General features: G+C 36.5%; 1 protein-coding gene across 11 annotated transcripts in view; it reads right to left on the bottom strand.

Annotated features, from left to right (window-relative positions):
• Positions 1 to 1382: 1382 nt before the first annotated feature.
• LOC108960052 (mediator of RNA polymerase II transcription subunit 15a-like) overlaps positions 1383 to 18920 on the bottom strand; it is a 24639-nt gene continuing 7101 nt past the window's right edge. For 2 of the 11 annotated variants that reach the window (XM_039307949.1, XM_039307945.1), the window contains exons 2-7: positions 8384 to 8556; positions 6589 to 6700; positions 6154 to 6268; positions 4145 to 4919; positions 2634 to 2708; positions 1383 to 2443 (exon numbers count right to left, since the gene is read on the bottom strand). In XM_039307949.1, the coding sequence (XP_039163883.1) occupies positions 1664 to 2443; positions 2634 to 2708; positions 4145 to 4483 (1194 nt within the window). In that variant the 5' untranslated portion in view covers positions 4484 to 4919; positions 6154 to 6268; positions 6589 to 6700; positions 8384 to 8556 and the 3' untranslated portion in view covers positions 1383 to 1663. The other 9 variants (XM_039307951.1, XM_039307947.1, XM_039307946.1 and 6 more) reach the window with 8 other exon arrangements.

Raw genomic sequence — 18920 nt, 5'->3', positions numbered from 1 at the left:
ATAGTTATTAACACTAACGCTACATTTGGTCGTCCGGATTTCTAATTGGATGGGACTGGATATGATAGGATATGAAATCTTGAGATTTTTTTATATCTCGTCCTTTGTTTGGTGAATCGTAATATTAAAATCGAATATGTTCACATCATATCATGTACATTTTTTTTTAAACGGCATACCATTATAAATGAACCTAAATGTTCATAAACGAAAATGGTGAAAATCTCTTGTGACACTATTCCTTAATTTATTTTCATTTTATTTTTTCTCTTTTTATATTATTTTCGTTATTATTTCTTTTTCCTCTTTCATCATTCTTTAATAAAATGTTATCAAATAGTAAAATGTACTAACATACCTAAATACAAAAATACCTAAACTATATAATAAATATAAATATTTAATTTATAAATTGAATGTTCATTATAAGATAGAATTAAAGTTGAATATATAAATTAAAATAAGATTAATTAAAAATAATTTTTTTATTTTTAATGTCTTAAATTAGAATTCAAATATTATTTATAGTGAAATATAATTTCAATTGTGTTAATTTAATAAGTTTGTTATTCAATAAAAATAACTTTCCTATTATGGATATTATAAATCTTATCCACATTTATCCTACCTTTTCCATGAAATAATTTTATCCTATCTTTATCTCCTTTATATTCGACTTTTTTTATGTCGTGAGCGAAAGCACTAAAATGTAGGATAAGATAAATTATATCTTATCTCGAATTTTATCCCGACTACCAAACGTAGCTTAAGAATGTTATTATAATCATCCAGGATACACATGATAACTATTATGTTTCTTTGTTTTTCTATCTTTCTATTTCCGAAACAAGTTTGGAATAAAAATTGTGTTTATCCATTTGATAATGTAATTTCATTTTTCTATTTCTAAAATAAATTTTTACTCCAAAATAGGTTGGAAAAAAGTAAGAATTGAAAATTTTATACTTTCTTATTTTTAGAACAAAATTGATAAATAAAAACTCTTCGATTGTCGTCAATTGTCTCGCCAGCCTGCCTGCCACCACCCCACTCATCGTTGGTCGCTCGCCTCCGGTCATCATTGCCCGCCTACCTCTCATCACCACTTGGGAAGAAGAAATTTTGCATTATTATTAAACAAATTTCTATTCTAAGAATATAAATTTTATGATTGTAAAATAGATATTTTTGCTCAGAAATTGAAGCCAAATTTGGTAACATTTCTATTCCTCTATTTTTATGTTCTTTTGTTCCCCATAAAAAGTCCACTTCAAGCTCTTATTTGAAAAATTAATGACATTTCGGATCTTTATTTAAGAAAATGATGACACTTCAAGCCCTTATTAAGAAATCTATGTCTAAATACAAACTGTTCCCGTTAACGTAATCAAATACCACCGAAATGGCCAGAAATAAATTTCTGAAACAGAATGTTTATCATTCGACCCTAAGTCTTATTTAACTAATATTAAAAGTGCGAGTGGCAAACATTAATCAGTTTGTATGCTCTCCTCTTTTGTCCTTTATCAATTTCTACACTAAGAAAGAAGGAAAACTTTAATACAGTAGATGACAACTACTAATAACAGCAGCGCCCAAGCTGCATTCCGAGTTGGATGTTGGAACGCCTTTGATGAGTCTGCAGTTGCCAAGAAGCTGCTGCTTAGCCTGCTGTAGCTGCTGCTGCTGCAAGCTGTTGTTTGAGTTGCTGCTGCATTTGAGGTTGCTGATATTGTTGCTTAAGCTGCTGTGTCTGTAGCATCTGTTGTTCCTGTTGCTGTTTGAGAGGCTGACATTGAAGCATATTGGAATTAGACTGATGTTTGTTGACATTTGATTGTAACATGTATACCCCATCCTGTTGCTGCATGGTGCTCATATTCACCTGTTGTGGAGCAACAGGATTCTGCTGCATAGATCCCATACCAATCACCTGCATTGTACTCGAGGCATTACCTGTTCCAGAGTCCATATTGGAATTCGGCTGTAGGGAATCAATCATGGTTTGCTGTGCATTTGAAACCCCAGACAAAGATATGGAATAATGATTCAAATTTCCCATATTGTTCTGCTGCATTGATGCTACAGAACCTTGTAAATTCATTGATTCTAATTGAGGGTTCATTTGATTTTCATGTGACTGCACTTGAGTAGTTTGAGGTTGCAATTGCTGCTGCTGCTGCTGCTGCTGCTGCTGCTGCTGCTGCATTGAGTGCACACGAGGAGGGGCAAGTTGCCCTTGCTGAATAGCTACTTTCCTGGGCCTACTTGTGTTGATAAAGTTTATAATCTGTTTCTCATAATGAACCAGCTTCTCCTTGAAAGAAGGCACTATATCAGCTTTGTTAACTTGCAAAAAAGCAATTATGCGCTCCAATATCAATTTAAAATTTTTCAAATTGTCAAGCTGATCTGACTTTGGCTGTAGCGGAAGAGACTCATGCTGCAATGTATAAGAATAACATATGATAAGAAAGAGATCAAAGAGGATGATAGATCATTTAAAGATTAAAAATCAATTACTAGTCTGCCTTTCTTAAGAAATGTTTACTCCATGTGACAAATTAGGAAAGAATCAAAATTAAGCAATAACTTTCTCGGAATGCTCCCAATAGCAGACTTTATTCACATACCTGCTGTAACTTGATAGATATTTTCTGGTACATCTCATTCAATTCAGGTAAATATGCTTCCCTCATGGATTTCAACTGCAACAAAAATTAGTGTATTGATCAATCCGAACTCCTCCCAGGTCGTTTTCTTCTACCAGTCAAATAACATAAATCTTCCAATACTTTATTGAGAAAAATAACTGCAGACACTCACATTACCAGCAGACAACTTACAGTAAGTTCCACTGATAGTATTTCACCAAGGCTAATTATCATATGATCTATACATTTTTTGCTACAATCATCTTCCAAGAGCAACGAAACATGAAAAAAAGGAACAGGAAGAAGAATGAAAGAGAGGACAAAATGACGTTGCATTTTCGAATTACTGGAAACAGATAAACGCATGTTAGTACTCACAATAAATATCTAAATAAAGCTCAACTCTTATATCCAACTAGACCGCATCAGTGTCATTTATGCATAAGCCAAGTATGAAGAATAATAAAGATTAGCAACTTGCATAAAGCTACTGTTTCATCAGAATGCCAACCACCACCTGGATAACATTAAAAAAAGCAAGTAAAACAGGAAAAGGAGATTGGCTGACACGGACAAAATTATGGCAATTTCCACATTAAGACATCAATGGCTTTATCTTTTATTACTCCTTAATAAAGGAAAACAGCAATCTTAACGCAACACAGAAACATTCTTAAGAAAACACGATTCAGTAGTTAAATGACTTCTCTTTCCATTTCACAAAACTACTCTTTTTCCTCTTCATAATGTCGTGAGAAAAGGGGAATGCCGATCAGAAAGCACTCTGTGGCAACTTCTCATGCTTAACTTACAGATTAATAGCAGCATTATCGATACCTGATCCTCACAACATATAAGCTTGGCTAGACATTGCAGTTTTTAATAACAAGAATTGTTAGATAAATGTTAATGCGACTGGCCTGGAGTCACTACGTAAATAGAAATTCACCTTTGGTGGAGGGATTCCTAGGTTTACAAACCCTAAGCACCTGTCCATACTTCACTACGTAAAGAATTGGCTAACGAAATTCCACTCAAGGGCTTTCAAATTTCTCTGATTTAAATTCCTGTCACCAAAATGTATGATGTTATACAAATTCTAGCAAGGGAATTGGCTCCTGTTCAGCAGTTCTTATTGTCATACTAGTTAGTGCACGAGGCCACATTACTATCCCCAAATTATAGTTCATTATGCAACTTCCCCACATTCTGATACTTAGGACAAAAGATTATGCTGTCGACATTCTATTGCCAAATACCCATTTCTGTCTCACAGCTATATTTGCTATCGAGTCAATATTCAAACCAATATCTCATGTGAATGAATTCCTTTCCCTGGCTAGACCTCATAAAACTACTAATACTCTTATCTGTGCCTTTGTACATTTGTATCCTACTAAATCATATATGTAAAGTCTAGCAAGAAAGGTCAGTCATCAACAAACTATTAAAACCTTTTAGAAAAATATGAGAAGTATCACACATAATACCTGCATTCCATAAAATTTAATGAATAAAACTAAACAGTGGTACAAAACCTTTTGGTAAGCCTCCTCTTGCCAGTCACCCCCAGCCGAATGCCCCGTTTGGGCAGAGCTATCAGTAGACACTACAAAAGTAGAAGAATAACTCTTCATGGACTGTGTTGACTGTGGAACTGAAGACTGTTGATTTTGTTGGACACCAGCTAGAGGAGCTGGTTGCATTGATGGCGGCTGCATGACAGAAGATGTTTGGAGGACAGACTGCTGAGAAGCCTGCAGCTGAGTCGGCTGTAGCATATTCTGTTGCTGCTGTTGCTGCTGCTGTTGTTGGAATTGAGATGACATGAGCGAATGTGGGACCGGCTGAAGCTTCTGCTTCAAAAGCTGCTGTTGGTATTGCTGCTGCTGGTAAATATACTGCTGTGAATTCTGAGACTGTTGTTGTTGCTGTAGGAAACCATCTGTTGCCTAGCTTGAAGTTGCTGAGAATTTACGAACATGTTGCTATTGATACCTTGGCCCATTGAGTTCCCCAGTGAGTTCTGAGCAACACTGGGCATATTTTGCATGTTGTTGTTTTGTCCAATAGTATTCGGGATGGAAGATTGGTTCAAGCCAGAGACAGATGGCAATGTAGACAATAGACTGGCTGAAGCCTGAACTTCAGATGGAACATTATTCTGAATATTCTGAACCAATAACTGTTGACGTGCTTGAGGCTGATTCACAGCTAAGGAATTAGGAATTGATTGGCTTTGATTTTGAATTTGTGACTGCATAACTTGAGATGACATACAATATATACAAGTCATGTTAGTCGATCAAGAAACCAACCAATTCAGTACAGCGGCATTAACTACAAATAGCACGAAGAGACAATGAATGAGAGATAAATGCACCACAAGTACGACCTTAGACCATTATGTATTCCAACTTGAAATTTTCTGAGCAAGTGATACTGGATGGATAATGGACATGCAAACACAGACAAACAATGACCACTCATTTTCTTTTCAACAAATACTAAATAAAAGTCTTTGTGAAATTTATGTACTTGAATTGATCTTGAAATTTACAAAAATAAATAAATAAAGGACAAAGGTAATCATCTTTCAAGCACACATCTTCTGATGCCATAGGAGACTCACTTTAACAAAGAAGAAAGATAAAATTTGAGGCCAAAAAGTGGGAGGAAGTTACAAAAGATGCAAGCAGTTGTCCCTTTCTAGCAAAACTTAAGTCTTGCTGCCACTCTTTGAAAAACTTGCTCTTCACAAATGCAAATCTAATTCTACTGACGAAACAAACTGATTTTTAGTTCTTTAATCAATATATTACAAATTTAAAAGGGATATTCAAATGTGCCACTTGCCCATGGTATAAACGTGCATTTGAGGTTACAAATGAGCAAGATTGGAAAAAATTTATTAAATTCAGGTTACTACAATGAAAATCCACAAGCACCATGGCTTGTAGTGAGTATACATGTGTACTATGTAAAGCCCAGTAAAAGTAACAACAGGGCAAGTCCTAAAATGTGTTATGCTAATGCACTTAAGTCCTAAATTTTCATTTTGTGCATATAAGCATAAAACTTGTAAATGTCGATGCCCTTTAGTCATTCCATTAACTCCGTCAATTTTAAGTCGGATGGAAGATTTCACATGGCTTTCTTTTACGGTTTTCTTAAGCCAAAGTGGCTGTTGATATTATAAAAAAGGCCACCTAGATTTTCTGCCCACTAAAACCTAATGGAGCCAACAGAGCTAACAGAAGACCTAAAGTAAATGACTATCACAAGTCTTAGGACTTAAGTGCACAAAATAAAAGTTTTAGGACTCAAATGCCTCTATCATAACAAGTGTCAAGACTCCTGTTGTAATGTCCCCCAAAAACTATGTATACGAAAAAATAGTACAATTACATAAATGAATAAACACTATATGAGGGGATAACGAAACGAAAATTATAATTCCTACATTAATGATACCAAATAACAGGAACTTAAGTCGTACCCGGGTCATTACTACTATTCCCAGCAGGGTTAGATGGCAAAGCATTAGGTATGGTATTCTGAGACTTTGTCTCCATTGTCAGCATCTTCAAAGATATCTTCCTTAGATAATCGGACTAAAAGGGAAAGGAAGCAGAAATCACTTCATCACTCAATCAAATTGAAAAGAAAATGAAGCATATATAAAACCTTAGCAAAATATTACAGCAATGAGTAAACCTAATTTCCATGGGGCAAAGCTAAACGTAAATATTTAACAGTTCCAGTTACTATATGGATGCATGCATGAATGATAAAAATTATCAACAAATTATGCACATAAAAGAACGCTTCTCTTAATTTTAAGCACAAGCCTATCCAGTTTGTTTATGCATCCTCTATCCACATAGAAACTTCATACCAATTAATCACAAAAGGCATGGACATCATATAATACCTGGCTTATTGCAGCAGTGTAAATTTTTTCCTCCATTCGCATGGCAATTTTCTTGAGTTCTTGCAAACCCTCTGGACCAGAAACAGGAAGGTGTCTCTTCAAGGCCTCCATTCTGCATATCAAAAGAGATTTGCACTTGATACGAAATTCTTCTTACCAATAATTTTTTCTTTCCTCAACGATAAATAAGATTTCACTAAGAAGGTACCAAAGGGGTGGCGCCCCTAACAGAATGGCTTTAGGTAGAAGCCACCCATAAACAAATTCATGGACAAAAGACTTTTTTTAACATTTCCAACAAACTAGACATATGAAACTGGACTTTCCTGCTACCAAAAGTGAGGAGTGTACAACCAATTATCCCTAAAAAGAATCCCACAAGTATTCAATTCCTTGAAATGCTCTTTTGTTCCTCTCTCTCTCCAAATGAGCCTAAAAAAAAAAGAGAAATGGTAATCACTCTCTTTCCGAGCCACAAACTGAAAGCCCCTCTCCAAGCCCAAATTTCATGTTGCAATGTTCACTCCCAATATTGCAAAACTGCAGCCCAGAATCTTTCTGGTGCAGGTACAATGTCAAATTGAGTGATTCACGCTCTCTTCTTCAGTCTTTGCACAAAAAACACCCGTTAGCCTGTACTTTCCCCTCCACTGAGCATTATCCAAAGTAAGAATACATCCCCAAGCATCTCAAGCAAAAAACGAAGCTTTCAATGGGACCTTGACTTTCCAAATAGATGTACATGGGAAAAGGGTACTCTGTCGTAATAGCATCTGAGTAGAAGGAGATCAGAACAATAGCATTTGACAGAAAAAGTTCCCAGAATCACAGCAATTCCACATAGCCCATCATCCTCAAATCTAACCTCGCTCGATAAGACAACCCAAAAAAATTCAAGAAGCTTCATGCTTCTAATCTAGAGCACTACGCAAGATATTAATCTCCCACGTCGTTTCTCCCAACAATCATCCACCCTAGCTCTCTTGTTTCTTTCTAGTGCATACCCATCCAGGAATAACTGTTTGAACGCAGTGCCTCCACAGCATATGTCATCCCATGACATACTACTCCTACTATTCCCCAACTCTAATGGAAAGTCTGCTTTTGAAAGCATCCCATCCTTGCTCAATGTCAAATCCATGTGCTCCTCAACTAGATTTAGTCATCTAATCTGTATCTTTGAAACCAAGTACCCTCCTCCAGTTCTAGTTTTCTCCCCATTAAATCAACACAACCATTTCCCAAGCAAAGCTTCATATACAAGAACCAACGACTTTACCCCAACCCCTCATTAACACCTCATTGCCCACATACCTCTTCCAGTAACAGCTTATACAGACCAATAAATCTGAGATTACACAAAATAATACAACCTACAAGCAATGAGACGCTTAAAATTCCTCAGGTTCCGGATACATGAATTTTTGTTACCAGCATAACAGGAAATCATCCTGCAACTGATTTCCTCCCAAACCTTACCTCTACACTTAAGAAAGAATTACATCCAAAATACAATAACAAGAGTGGCCCCCCTACATACCTGCTAAATCCCACATCGCGACATACTAAACCTAACCTAAACTATCTAACCAAATAGAATTTACAGCGAAAGATTCCTCAGAATTCACGTTGGGCCTCGACCAATTAACAGGACCATATTGCAAAACCATTACTTCCTTTAACAGACTAAACCCTCGGAAATCACTCCTAAGCAAGGATCCCTCATGAACTCCACACTTCTCCCTGCAAACCGGTGAGACATTAAAAGACCCAAGCGAAGGAAGGAGGCACTCACATCTTGTTGACGATCCTATCCCGCGATTCGAGCGGCAACTGAGTCCTCCAATCGCCCCCGTCGAGCGCAGCTTCAGTGCCCCCGCCTCCCACACCGGCCGGCGGCGTCGGCCTCCAGTCATTGTTATCCATCACTATCACTCCTCAACGAACCCAACACTCGCAAGGGCCCTTCTACAAGCAACAAAAACCCACAATCAGCACACACCCACCCACCCAAACGCAGATTCAGGAACCCAAGAAAGAACCCTCCACCCACGTCCTCCCAAAAAGCCCTAGGAAACCCAAAAGCAAGAGTCGATGAAAAGCACGAAAGATCACTTTTTTGGCCGAAATGCGAAGTGGGGGAGTGCGAGGGAGGGACGCTAGTCGAGATGATTGGGCGAGAGGAACCCAAAAAGCAAGGCTGACTTGTCTGTTCTCTGTGGTTCCTTATTTTCTTCGCCTGAGGGAAGAAAACAAGCCACGTGTCCCTCCGTTATTGTCGCGTCGTGCGTGGTCTCGCCCCGGACCTCCTCGTCCGAAAACGGGTCGGGCCGGGTCACGGGGGCATGGATCGGGTTCTAGGTCGCCCTGATTCTCTTCCAATGACTTGGATCGGTGTGATCATCGGCCTAATTCCTAGTTTCAAGCGTGGACCAAATCCCCCGAGCCAGACCAATACTTTTTTGAAAAATTGACTTCATTTCCAACATTTATTCCAAAATTTCTCCTTAACTAATAGTCCTAATTGTGAATTTAAGCTCCAACATCGATTCTTTTTTAGCATAATGTGGTGGGGGTCTTTGGCTCTAGCTAAAGTTTCTCTAAATGCTACTTAACTGAAGCCTGAAGCCGCTCATGCTTCAATTGAGCAATTAATCCACGGATTCTACATTAATTAAGAAAATATATAAAAAAAATAATCTAAATGTCATAGATACTTTAGAATGATCACTTGAAAGTAGCGACAACTTTCAAACTTAGTATCTAATCTAGAAATGACCATAGTGATCCTAAGAATATTAAAATTAAGCCAATAATAATTGTTCTTCCTCAAGATTATGAAAAAAAAAAATTGTTCCACTTTTCACTTATGGCCCAATTCACTTTACTCTTAAAAAGTAGCAATTTTTCATTGCCCATGGAACCCACTTCTTTTTAATTCTAGAAAATATAATAATCATTCAAACAATTGTTCAGCAAACCTTCTTAATCTTATCAAGAGAGAGAAAATAAGTGTACACGTACATGGCGTGCTTGAGATCTTGTCGTTATTTAATTTTCTTTAAATTGTTGTCATAAGCCAATATCAAACCATTATCAAAAATCAATTATGGCAGAAATTCTCCAGTTCAATCTCATCACAATAAATAACCATAGAATTGAATATAGGACATGTTTTTTTTTGACTTACAAAAGCCTTTTCTTATAGCCTTCCATTCTAAATTTCAAAATAAAAAGAATCTCTATAATGACCATAAAAGTAACACATTCATATATTTGGAAATGAAAGTCAAATATAAAACACTACAAAAGGAAAAGAAGAACAGGCTGAAGCCAATTTCTAATCACCTATTTATTGAATAAACATTGAACCTGCCTAACTTTCAAAACATAAACAATAATATTGTTATAGAGGCGAAAAATTAAAAAAGGACTCCTTGGCTGATTTAAAAGCATCCTCAATACCTCTTCCCCTTGGAAAAGGCAAATAAGAAGAGAGAGAGAGAAACTTTCAAAACATAAACAATAATATTGTTATAGAGGCGAGGCGAAAAATTAAAAAAAGGACTCCTTGGCTGATTTAAAAGCATCGTCGATACTTCTTCCCCTTAGAAGAAGAAGAAGCCCTCAGGCTTCGCCAGCCCTCAAGCTTCGCTAGCCCCTTCTTTTCGAATCAAGTAACAAAATCTATGGTGATAAAGTCATTACTAATAGCTCGAAAACTTTCTTATAATCTTGCACTGCTTGCACTTGTCGACAAAAAGCAAACACAAACGCTACAATTAGGGTCTCCCGGTACTCACAGAAAATCGGGTGCCTTGCGCAGCTCTCTCTTGTTTATTTTGTTATTCATTTTTTCCGAACTTTTACTTTATACGTGATTTATTGAATTTATATTTATGGAGATTACATAAAAATATACACTCTTATCCATTTCATAATCCATTTATTCATGCATCCATAATTTGCACTTGCATGGATTATCGTGCATTTAAAGCAAAGTCCAACTCTTTGACTGAGCTTTTCCCTACTCTTTTAAGCTCAAAATTTACGTGATGTGAGTTGAGCAGCAGATCCACCATCTGCACCATATTTGACTCAAAATATTTTCAAAGAACATAAATCACTTGTTAAAGTGTGAGAGGGTTATTTTGATCATTAACACTGCGAAGGTTATTATGGTCATTAAGTGTTATTTAATTAATATTAAAGTGTGAGGAGTGGCAAACACTAATCAATGTGTATGCTCTCTTCTTTTGTTCTATATCAATTTCTACATGGTATCAAAGCCATAGTAAAGATAAAAATAAAAAATCTAGTCATTGCAAATTTAGATCTAACATTGGCAAGTGTCGTCCAACCTAATTTGGAACCGCCCAGCCTTGTTGAGTCTAGATTTGACAGTGGGGAGCATTGTTGGCTTAGATCCAGCGTTGCCTAATCTCGTCTAGCCCAAATCCGGTGTCATCTAGCATCGCATGTTCTCGTTCATCCTAGATGTAACATCGAAAACCAAGATCTTATGCCGATCGAGCACGTCCATCCCTTCGAGTTGATTTAAACTCTGTGGTTGCTAATCTAAGTTCTTTGGTCCTCTAGGATTCGTTTGCATAATTGTTGTTCTCTATGTTCTTTAAAAGAAGAAGAAGAAGAAGAAGTAGCAACAACTTGCTTGATGTGGTTGCTTGCCCTGTTCACCTCGAAATTGATGTTGGATAAGGAGGTTTTTGTTTGGGCATAATTTGTAGTTTTATTGTATGTTTTCATGAAACAGATGAATTTGATTGAAGTGTGGTAGAGCTTTGAACTATTTGAAACAAATCACGATAGTTTGTTGAATTGAATTATGGTTGGTGGAATATGAGTTTGATTATTGTGTTGAAAATTATTGTGTTATATTTGTACACATTGGGTGGTTATGGTAGAGAATAAAGGTGTAGTGGCTGAAATTATGTCTACATCCTCTAGTTGACAAAGAAGAATTTAGAATTTCAACAATGGAGGAAAATCGTGTTGTTAGTATTGATTGGGAGAGAGCAACAAAATCATCTAACAAGTAATAGGTCTACCTCTTATACAAACTATGAATGCCAAAATTCTTGATCAAATGTTGAACTCCATGGAATCCCAAGTTGCAAATTTGGTTACAAATTTATGCAATGAAGGAGCTGTGGGACTACTTGAATTTTCTTTATTCTAGGCAAAATAATCTTTAAGGATTTATAAAGTATCCCATGAATTGTGTGGGGTTAATAGAAAGGGCCGGCCACTAACCTAGTATTTTGCTTATTTTAAACGTATATATGAGGAGCTTAATTCTCTGCCATCCATTACCTCTAATGCAAGAACAACGAGAGCAATTGGCTATTATGGGTCTTTGGGAGGACTAGGACCAAAATATGATGTAGTCCATTCCCAAATAGTTGGACACTCATTGAGACGTTTGCTGGACCTCATGTAAACCACCTAAGGGTGCATTCTTCATAGGTGATAGCTCGTTGACAGGCCAAGGAAATTATAGTAGTGGTCGAGGTCATAGTGGTGGCCAAGGTTTTGGTAGAGGCCAACCACCCTCATATAGTAATACTTATAGTGGCACATAAGGTAATATCGAATTTATCTGGACTTGTCATTACTATGGTTTACGTTAACACATTCAAAGATTCTGTTATAAGCTTCACAGAAGGCTGCCTCAACTAGATGCAGCTAATGTAGCCGATGCAATAGAATCTAGTACCTCTATCAGCCCTCTAAAGCAGGAAGGTTATTAGAATGACGAAGAAGGAATTTGCTAGGTACAATTATTTCTAGATTTCTAAGCTAGTTTCATGGTCCTCCTCCATTGGTCCATATAGGTAATACAACAACATGCCTTTCTTCTGCCTCTTGCCTCTGAGTTATCGATTCAGGTTCTACCAATCATATGACTGGAGTTTCAAGTATCTTTTCTAACTTTCACGAGGCTATGTCCAATATGATATTAGCTAGTGATTTATTATTCATAATAAATTGGATAGACACAATTCTCCTAACATCCTCCATATATTTATCTTTAGTCATGTATCTCCCAAATTTTCCATTTAATTTTATGTATGTCAATCATCCTACCAAAACATGCAATTGTTCAGTAACTTTACATCTTGATTCTTGTGTTTTTCAGGACTTGAAGACGAGGAAGATGATTACTAAAGGACAGGGGTTTATACTTATTTGATGATAATACCAATGTTGCTTGTTTTGCGGCTTCCCCACATCAAATCCATTGTTGTTTGGCCCACCTCTCATTGGAAAGTTTAGAGAAGTTAGATCCTAGTTTCATTCTTTATCCAGTCTTGAGTGTGAATCATGTCGGTTTGGCAAATTGCATCTTATCAGTTATTGTCCAAGAGTCAATAAATAGACTTCTCAATTGTCTGTGTTAGTTCATTTTGATATATGGGGTTTATGTTCTATGTTGACACCTAAATTTTTGCATAAATTACCCAAAAAGAGAAAAATAAATAAGAAATAAAATAAAATTACATAGCAAGGAATTTTAGGCGCATCTTACTCTGATAAGGAATAAAGATTTGATATATTCAAATTATATACACCAAGGGGTATATTTCGCAGAAAATTAGAAGATTTCGATGGGATATTTTAGACGCAATACATATTTGGCGTTAATCTTCGGGTAATATGCATTTTTGACATAATAAAAGAAATATCAAATATTTCAATCGTCGATGGGCGTGAACAAAGGAAAGAAAATGAAATAAAATATTCCACAGTGACCTCTCGAAATCTAATCGAAAAGAAAATTTTATTTCTTTCATACGTGGACTCAATTTCGTTGCATATAAAAAGGGGGCTTTTCTCAGTTTCTAGGTTAAAAAAATTCAATACGAAAACTTTACCAAAAAAAAAAAAAAATTCAATACGAAAAAAGAATTTTTTCTTTCTTGAGGCTTTTCTGAGAACTTTTCCTTCGGTTTCTCTTGAGTAGAAAAGTCAACAAAAGAGAAAAAAAGGAAAAGAGGGCAGAGAGAAGAGACGTGACAAGCCAGCAGAAAAAAAGAAAAGGAAAAAGAAGAAAAGCAGAGGACTGTTCGTCTTCTTCGCTGCCCTCGCCGACCCCCTGCGCCGCCTCGCCTGCTGCGCCAGCCACCGCCGCAACGACCTGCAGCAACCCACGGAGCCGCCGCCGTCCCGTCTGCTGCCGGATCCCTCCATCGCCCGCGAGCCGGCGTCGCTGCTGCTGTCCAGAGGCCGCGACGCTGCTGCAGCCATCGTCTCCGCCCGCGCCTGCACCTCCGCCCCGGCGTCCCTTGCTGCCCGAGCTACCGGCCACCATCGTGCCAGCGCCTACTCCGCCCGCCTCCGCCTGCTGCACCACCGCCGCTCGATCCTCCGCGACGCCACCGCTACCTCTGCAGCCGCGAGCACCCGCAGCAACCTTCGACTCCGCCCGACAACATGCTTCTCTGCCACAGCCCGTCGTCGACGCCGTAGCAGCTCCCTCATCCGCGAGCTCGCACCGCCCAGCAGCCAGCAGCCCGCGACCCCGCGCCCGACTCCGCTGCCAACGCCAGCGTCCGAGCTCCGCCCGCGACCCAGCAGTCCGACGACCGTGCCTCAGACTGCCCTGCGCTCGCCGCGCCTCACCCGCGCCTGCACCAGCTCCCGACGCCCTCTCCGCCTGCTGCCCAAGCGCCGCTCTTCTTTGGTCGTCAGCTGTCGACGCCTCCTTTGCCGTTCATCGTCGCTGGTCGCAGCGCGAGCGCCACCCAGCAGCCCGCGCCCGACTCCTCCGCCGCCCCACCGTCCCCGACCCCGGGCGAATCGTCGGTCGCAAATCCCGCGCACCGGCCCCTTTTTTTTTTTTTTAAATAAAAATCAGTCAAGGTAGTTTATTTTATTATTTTTTATCTTTTATTTTTTGTCAGGTTTAGTTGTTATTGCTCAAATTGAAACATTGGATGTGGACGTTCATTTTATAAATATTTTAGGCATTATCCGTAGGATTTTGCCCAAAATTATTGTAATTATTAATGTGATCCGTAGGACATCGAAGCTTATTTTTTTTAATTATATTGATTTTGGGGCATTTCGATAGTATTTTAATTCTTGAATCATTATAATTATTAATTTAATTTGTAAGATTTCGAATTAAATTTTTAATTATTTTAAATATTTGTATATGTTGTGATGTTTATGGTTAAAATAATCGTTAATTTAATTTATGAGATAATGAATTATTTTTTCGATTATTTTAATCATTCATTTGATGAATATCTTGATTAGTTTAGATATAATGTTTATCTGATAATTGCTTCTCTTGAAAAACACTAAATTTTTTTTTAAAAAGATAATCAAATCTTGCATCGAAATATGTTGGTTTCATAAATTAGGATTACACATAGATTAAAGTTAGATTTAAATAATTTTTTTATAAATAGGGTCTTAGATAATGTTTGTACATTTTAATAATCTCTTTTCTAAAAAAATGGTTTTTAAAGATAGGATAGGGTTTAAGTCAAATTAATTCCTAAACTAAATTAGATAACCATTCATTTTGTATAGTTTAATTGGGGTTTTTATTAATTCAGATTTTTAATGAAAAATATATATAAATATTATGTGCATGTCAATTAATTTGCACGTTCATTTAATTAGAAATAGCTTGTTAGTAAAATTAGGTCACGTAGTTAAAGTGTATGTTTTATGGCAAAGTTCTAATTTCAAGATAAAAGAAAACCCAAAAAAATTGCTTACTTTGTGCGTTTAAAATTTTTTATGCAATTTATTTGATTTGTTGAGTGTTTAATAATGATTGAGCATCTGTATGATCTTCCAATCGCATTATAGTATTTGAGGTTAAAATAAATCCAAACTGCCTGCAAAGAGCAAAGAAAAGTCTAGTATAACCAAGTCATCGTATCCAAAGTTTTTGGTTCATAAGAGTATGATAATTTTCTCATTATTTTATTTAGGTGACTAATCGACCTATCATGAACTGATTAGTAGCAACTCCTAGTTAAAATTCATTTACATGATAAAAAATTTGAAATTAAGTCGCGAATTGATATGGATTTAGGAAAGTCCGATCTAAGTCTAGGCTTAGCAATCCATTAGCCAAACCCCTAGGTGATCCAGCCTGCTTCCGGGAGGTTGCAACATTATATTTTTTCGAAGTTGGGTTTAAAGTACTTTGTTACAAAATACATACTCAATTTTCAATTCATGTTTGTATTCTTCGAAGTGATAATGCCAAATATATGTCTAATCTTTTTTTTTTGGTATTTTAATCTTTAAAAAAAAAAATTCATGACCCAATGGGCATCCATCATCAATCTTCCTATTTGAAGTTAATCAATTATTGATGTTTGAAATGAAGGCAGACAAATCCTTTTAGGTTGACACTATGATGATTGCATGTTATCTTATCAACTACACACCATCTCTATTCTTAAGGCTGCAACTGCACACTCTTCTTTTTTCTTCTAAATCCTCTTTTCATCTACCACTTCGTATATTTGGTTATGTTTGCCATATTTGTGACAATTATCCAAGGCTTTCCAAACTAGGCCCTCAGTCTCTTAAATGCATTTTTGTGGGATATTATCGTATGCATAAAGGTTACCACTGTTATTGTTCTTCTTTGCATATGTTTCCTTCTTAGAGTCTAATATTTATTCTGATGAATGAATGGAACCTTCTATAGTGGATGATGATTTCTTTACATATGTTATTGTGAAATCCACTTTGGATTCTGCACCAATTCCTCTACTAGTCCAACATGTATACGCTAATCGTCCTCATTAGCATATGAGTCATTTGCAGATGTACCTTTGCCTATTTTGTCTCCTTCATCCTTTAAGCCTGAGATAAGTTTGCTTTTGCACATCGCAAAGGAGTTCATAGTTGTACCCAGCACCCTATTACACAATTTGTCTCCCGTTCTAGTATGTTTACCTCTTTTCAAACTAGTCAAGTCACCATTCATAATCCTATTCCTAAAACTATTGCTGAAGCACTATCTAGTCCAAGCTAGAGGACAGCTATGGAGGAGGAGCTATTGGTAGTAGACCAAAATCAAACTCGGGTGTTTACTGTCAAGCTTAATATTTGTGGTTCCCTTGCTTGCCTTAAGGCTAGATTTCTAAAGGTTATGCACAAGTTTATGAGGTCAATTATGGTGATACTTTTCCTCCAATGGCTAAGATGACCTCTGTTCGCCTTTTGCTTTCTTTAGCTACTATTACTTTTTGACCTATTTTTTAGCTTGATGTTAAAAATGCCATTCTTCATGGTTATTTACACGAAAAGGTGTATATGGAGATGTCTACCATTTGAAGACATCTTTATATGGTTTCAAACGATCTCTCATAGCTTGGTTTGGAAGGTTTACTGAGGTGGTGCTCCTGTTTAAATTTAGTGGAGATCTTTTTATGTTTTACAGTTTTTTCTGGAGTTAGTTGGATATTGCTTGTAGTTTTTGTAGGTGATATTATCACAAGTGGAGATGATTTTACAAAGACTTGTATTTGCAACAATTGTTTCAGACAAAGAATTTGGGACAACATAGATATTTTTTGGGTATCGAAGAGGCACATACAATGAAAAGTATTCACATATCATATCACAAGTATGTTTTAGATTTGCTTAAAAAGATAACAATGTTAGGACTTAAACCGCTAGATACACCAATTATGAGATTGGTAGAGGACGACAAGTTTTAGATGATCCTGAAAGGTATCGAAGACTTGTTGGAAAATTAAATTATGAGATTGCACTCAACCTAATATTTCCTTTCATATGAGTGTTTGAAGTCAATTTGTGTTTCCCCCCATATCTCTCGTGGAGATGATGTAGTCAAAATTTTAAAATACTTGAAGAAAGCTCCAAGTCGTGGTATTTTCTATAGTGATCATAGTCACAAAAGGGTGGAAGCATCTTTGGATGTTGATTGGACCGAGTCTCCTACAAATAGGAGGTCTACATCAAATTATTGCACCTTTGTAGGAGGAAACCTAGTGTCTTAGAAGAGTACAAAGCAAAGTATTGTGACTATATCTAGTGCATAATCAGAATATAGATTTACGGCCTAAGTTACTTGTGAGTTAGTCCACATGCGTCAATTATTAGTTGAACTTGAATTTAAAGATTCTATGCTAATGGAATTGTGGTGTGATTATTAGGCAATTATCCATATATTGCTTCAAATTCTGTATTCCATGAGTGTACTAAGCATATTGAAATTGATTGTCACTTTGTCCACGAGAAGCTTTAAGCTGGAGTTATTTCTACTATTCATGTTAGGACTAATGAACAAATAGTTGATATTTTCACTAAGTCTTTAGGCATGATATTTTCACTAAGTCTTTAGGCAGTAGTAAAGTTGAGTATATTTGTAATAAGCTAGGCATGCTTAATATTTCTACTACAGCCTGAGAGAGAGTGTTAAAGTATAAGAGGATTATTATAATCATCTAGGATACACATGATAACAATTCTGTTTCTTTGTTTTTCTATCTTTCTATTTCCGGAAACAAGTTTGGAATAAAAATTGTGTTTATCCATTTGATAATGTAATTTCATTTTTCTATTTCTAAAATAAATTTTTACTCCAGAAATAGGTTGGAAAAAAATAAAAAGTGAAAACTTTATATATTTTTATTTATTTTTAAAACAAAATTGAGAAATAAAAACTCTTCTCGATTGTCGTCGCTGTCTCGCCAATTGCCTGCCACCACCCCACTCATCATTGCTCGTCTCCGGTCATCATTGCTTGCCTGCCTCTCATCACCACTCAAGAAGAAGAAATTTTGCATTATTATTAAACAAATTTCTATTCTAAAAATATAAATTTTATGGTTGTAAAATACATACTTTTGCTCGAAATAAAAGGCAAAATTTGGTAACATTTCTATTCCTCTATTTTTATATTCTTTCGTTCCCCAGACAAAGTTCACTTCAAGCTCTTATTTAAAAAAATTAATGGCATTTCGGATCCTTATTTAAAGCAATGTCCACTTCAAGCTATTTTTATATTCTTTTGTTTTTCTATCTTTCTATTTCCGAAAACAAGTTTGGAATAAAATTGTGTTTATCCATTTGATAATGTAATTTCATTTTTCTATTTCTAAAATAAATTTTTACTCCGTAAATAGGTTGGAAAAAAAAAAAAGTGAAAACTTTATATATTTTTATTTATTTTTAAAACAAAATTGAGAAATAAAAACTCTTCTCGATTGCCGTAAGTTGTCTCGCCGCTTGCCTACCACCACCCCACTCATCATTGCTCGCCTCCGGTTGTCATTGCTCGCCCGCCTCTCATCACCACTCAAGAA

Source organism: Eucalyptus grandis, chromosome 3 (assembly GCF_016545825.1).
Source record: "Eucalyptus grandis isolate ANBG69807.140 chromosome 3, ASM1654582v1, whole genome shotgun sequence".
NCBI classification, from domain to species: Eukaryota; Viridiplantae; Streptophyta; class Magnoliopsida; order Myrtales; family Myrtaceae; genus Eucalyptus; species Eucalyptus grandis.
This window is presented reverse-complemented; position numbering and strand designations above follow the sequence as displayed.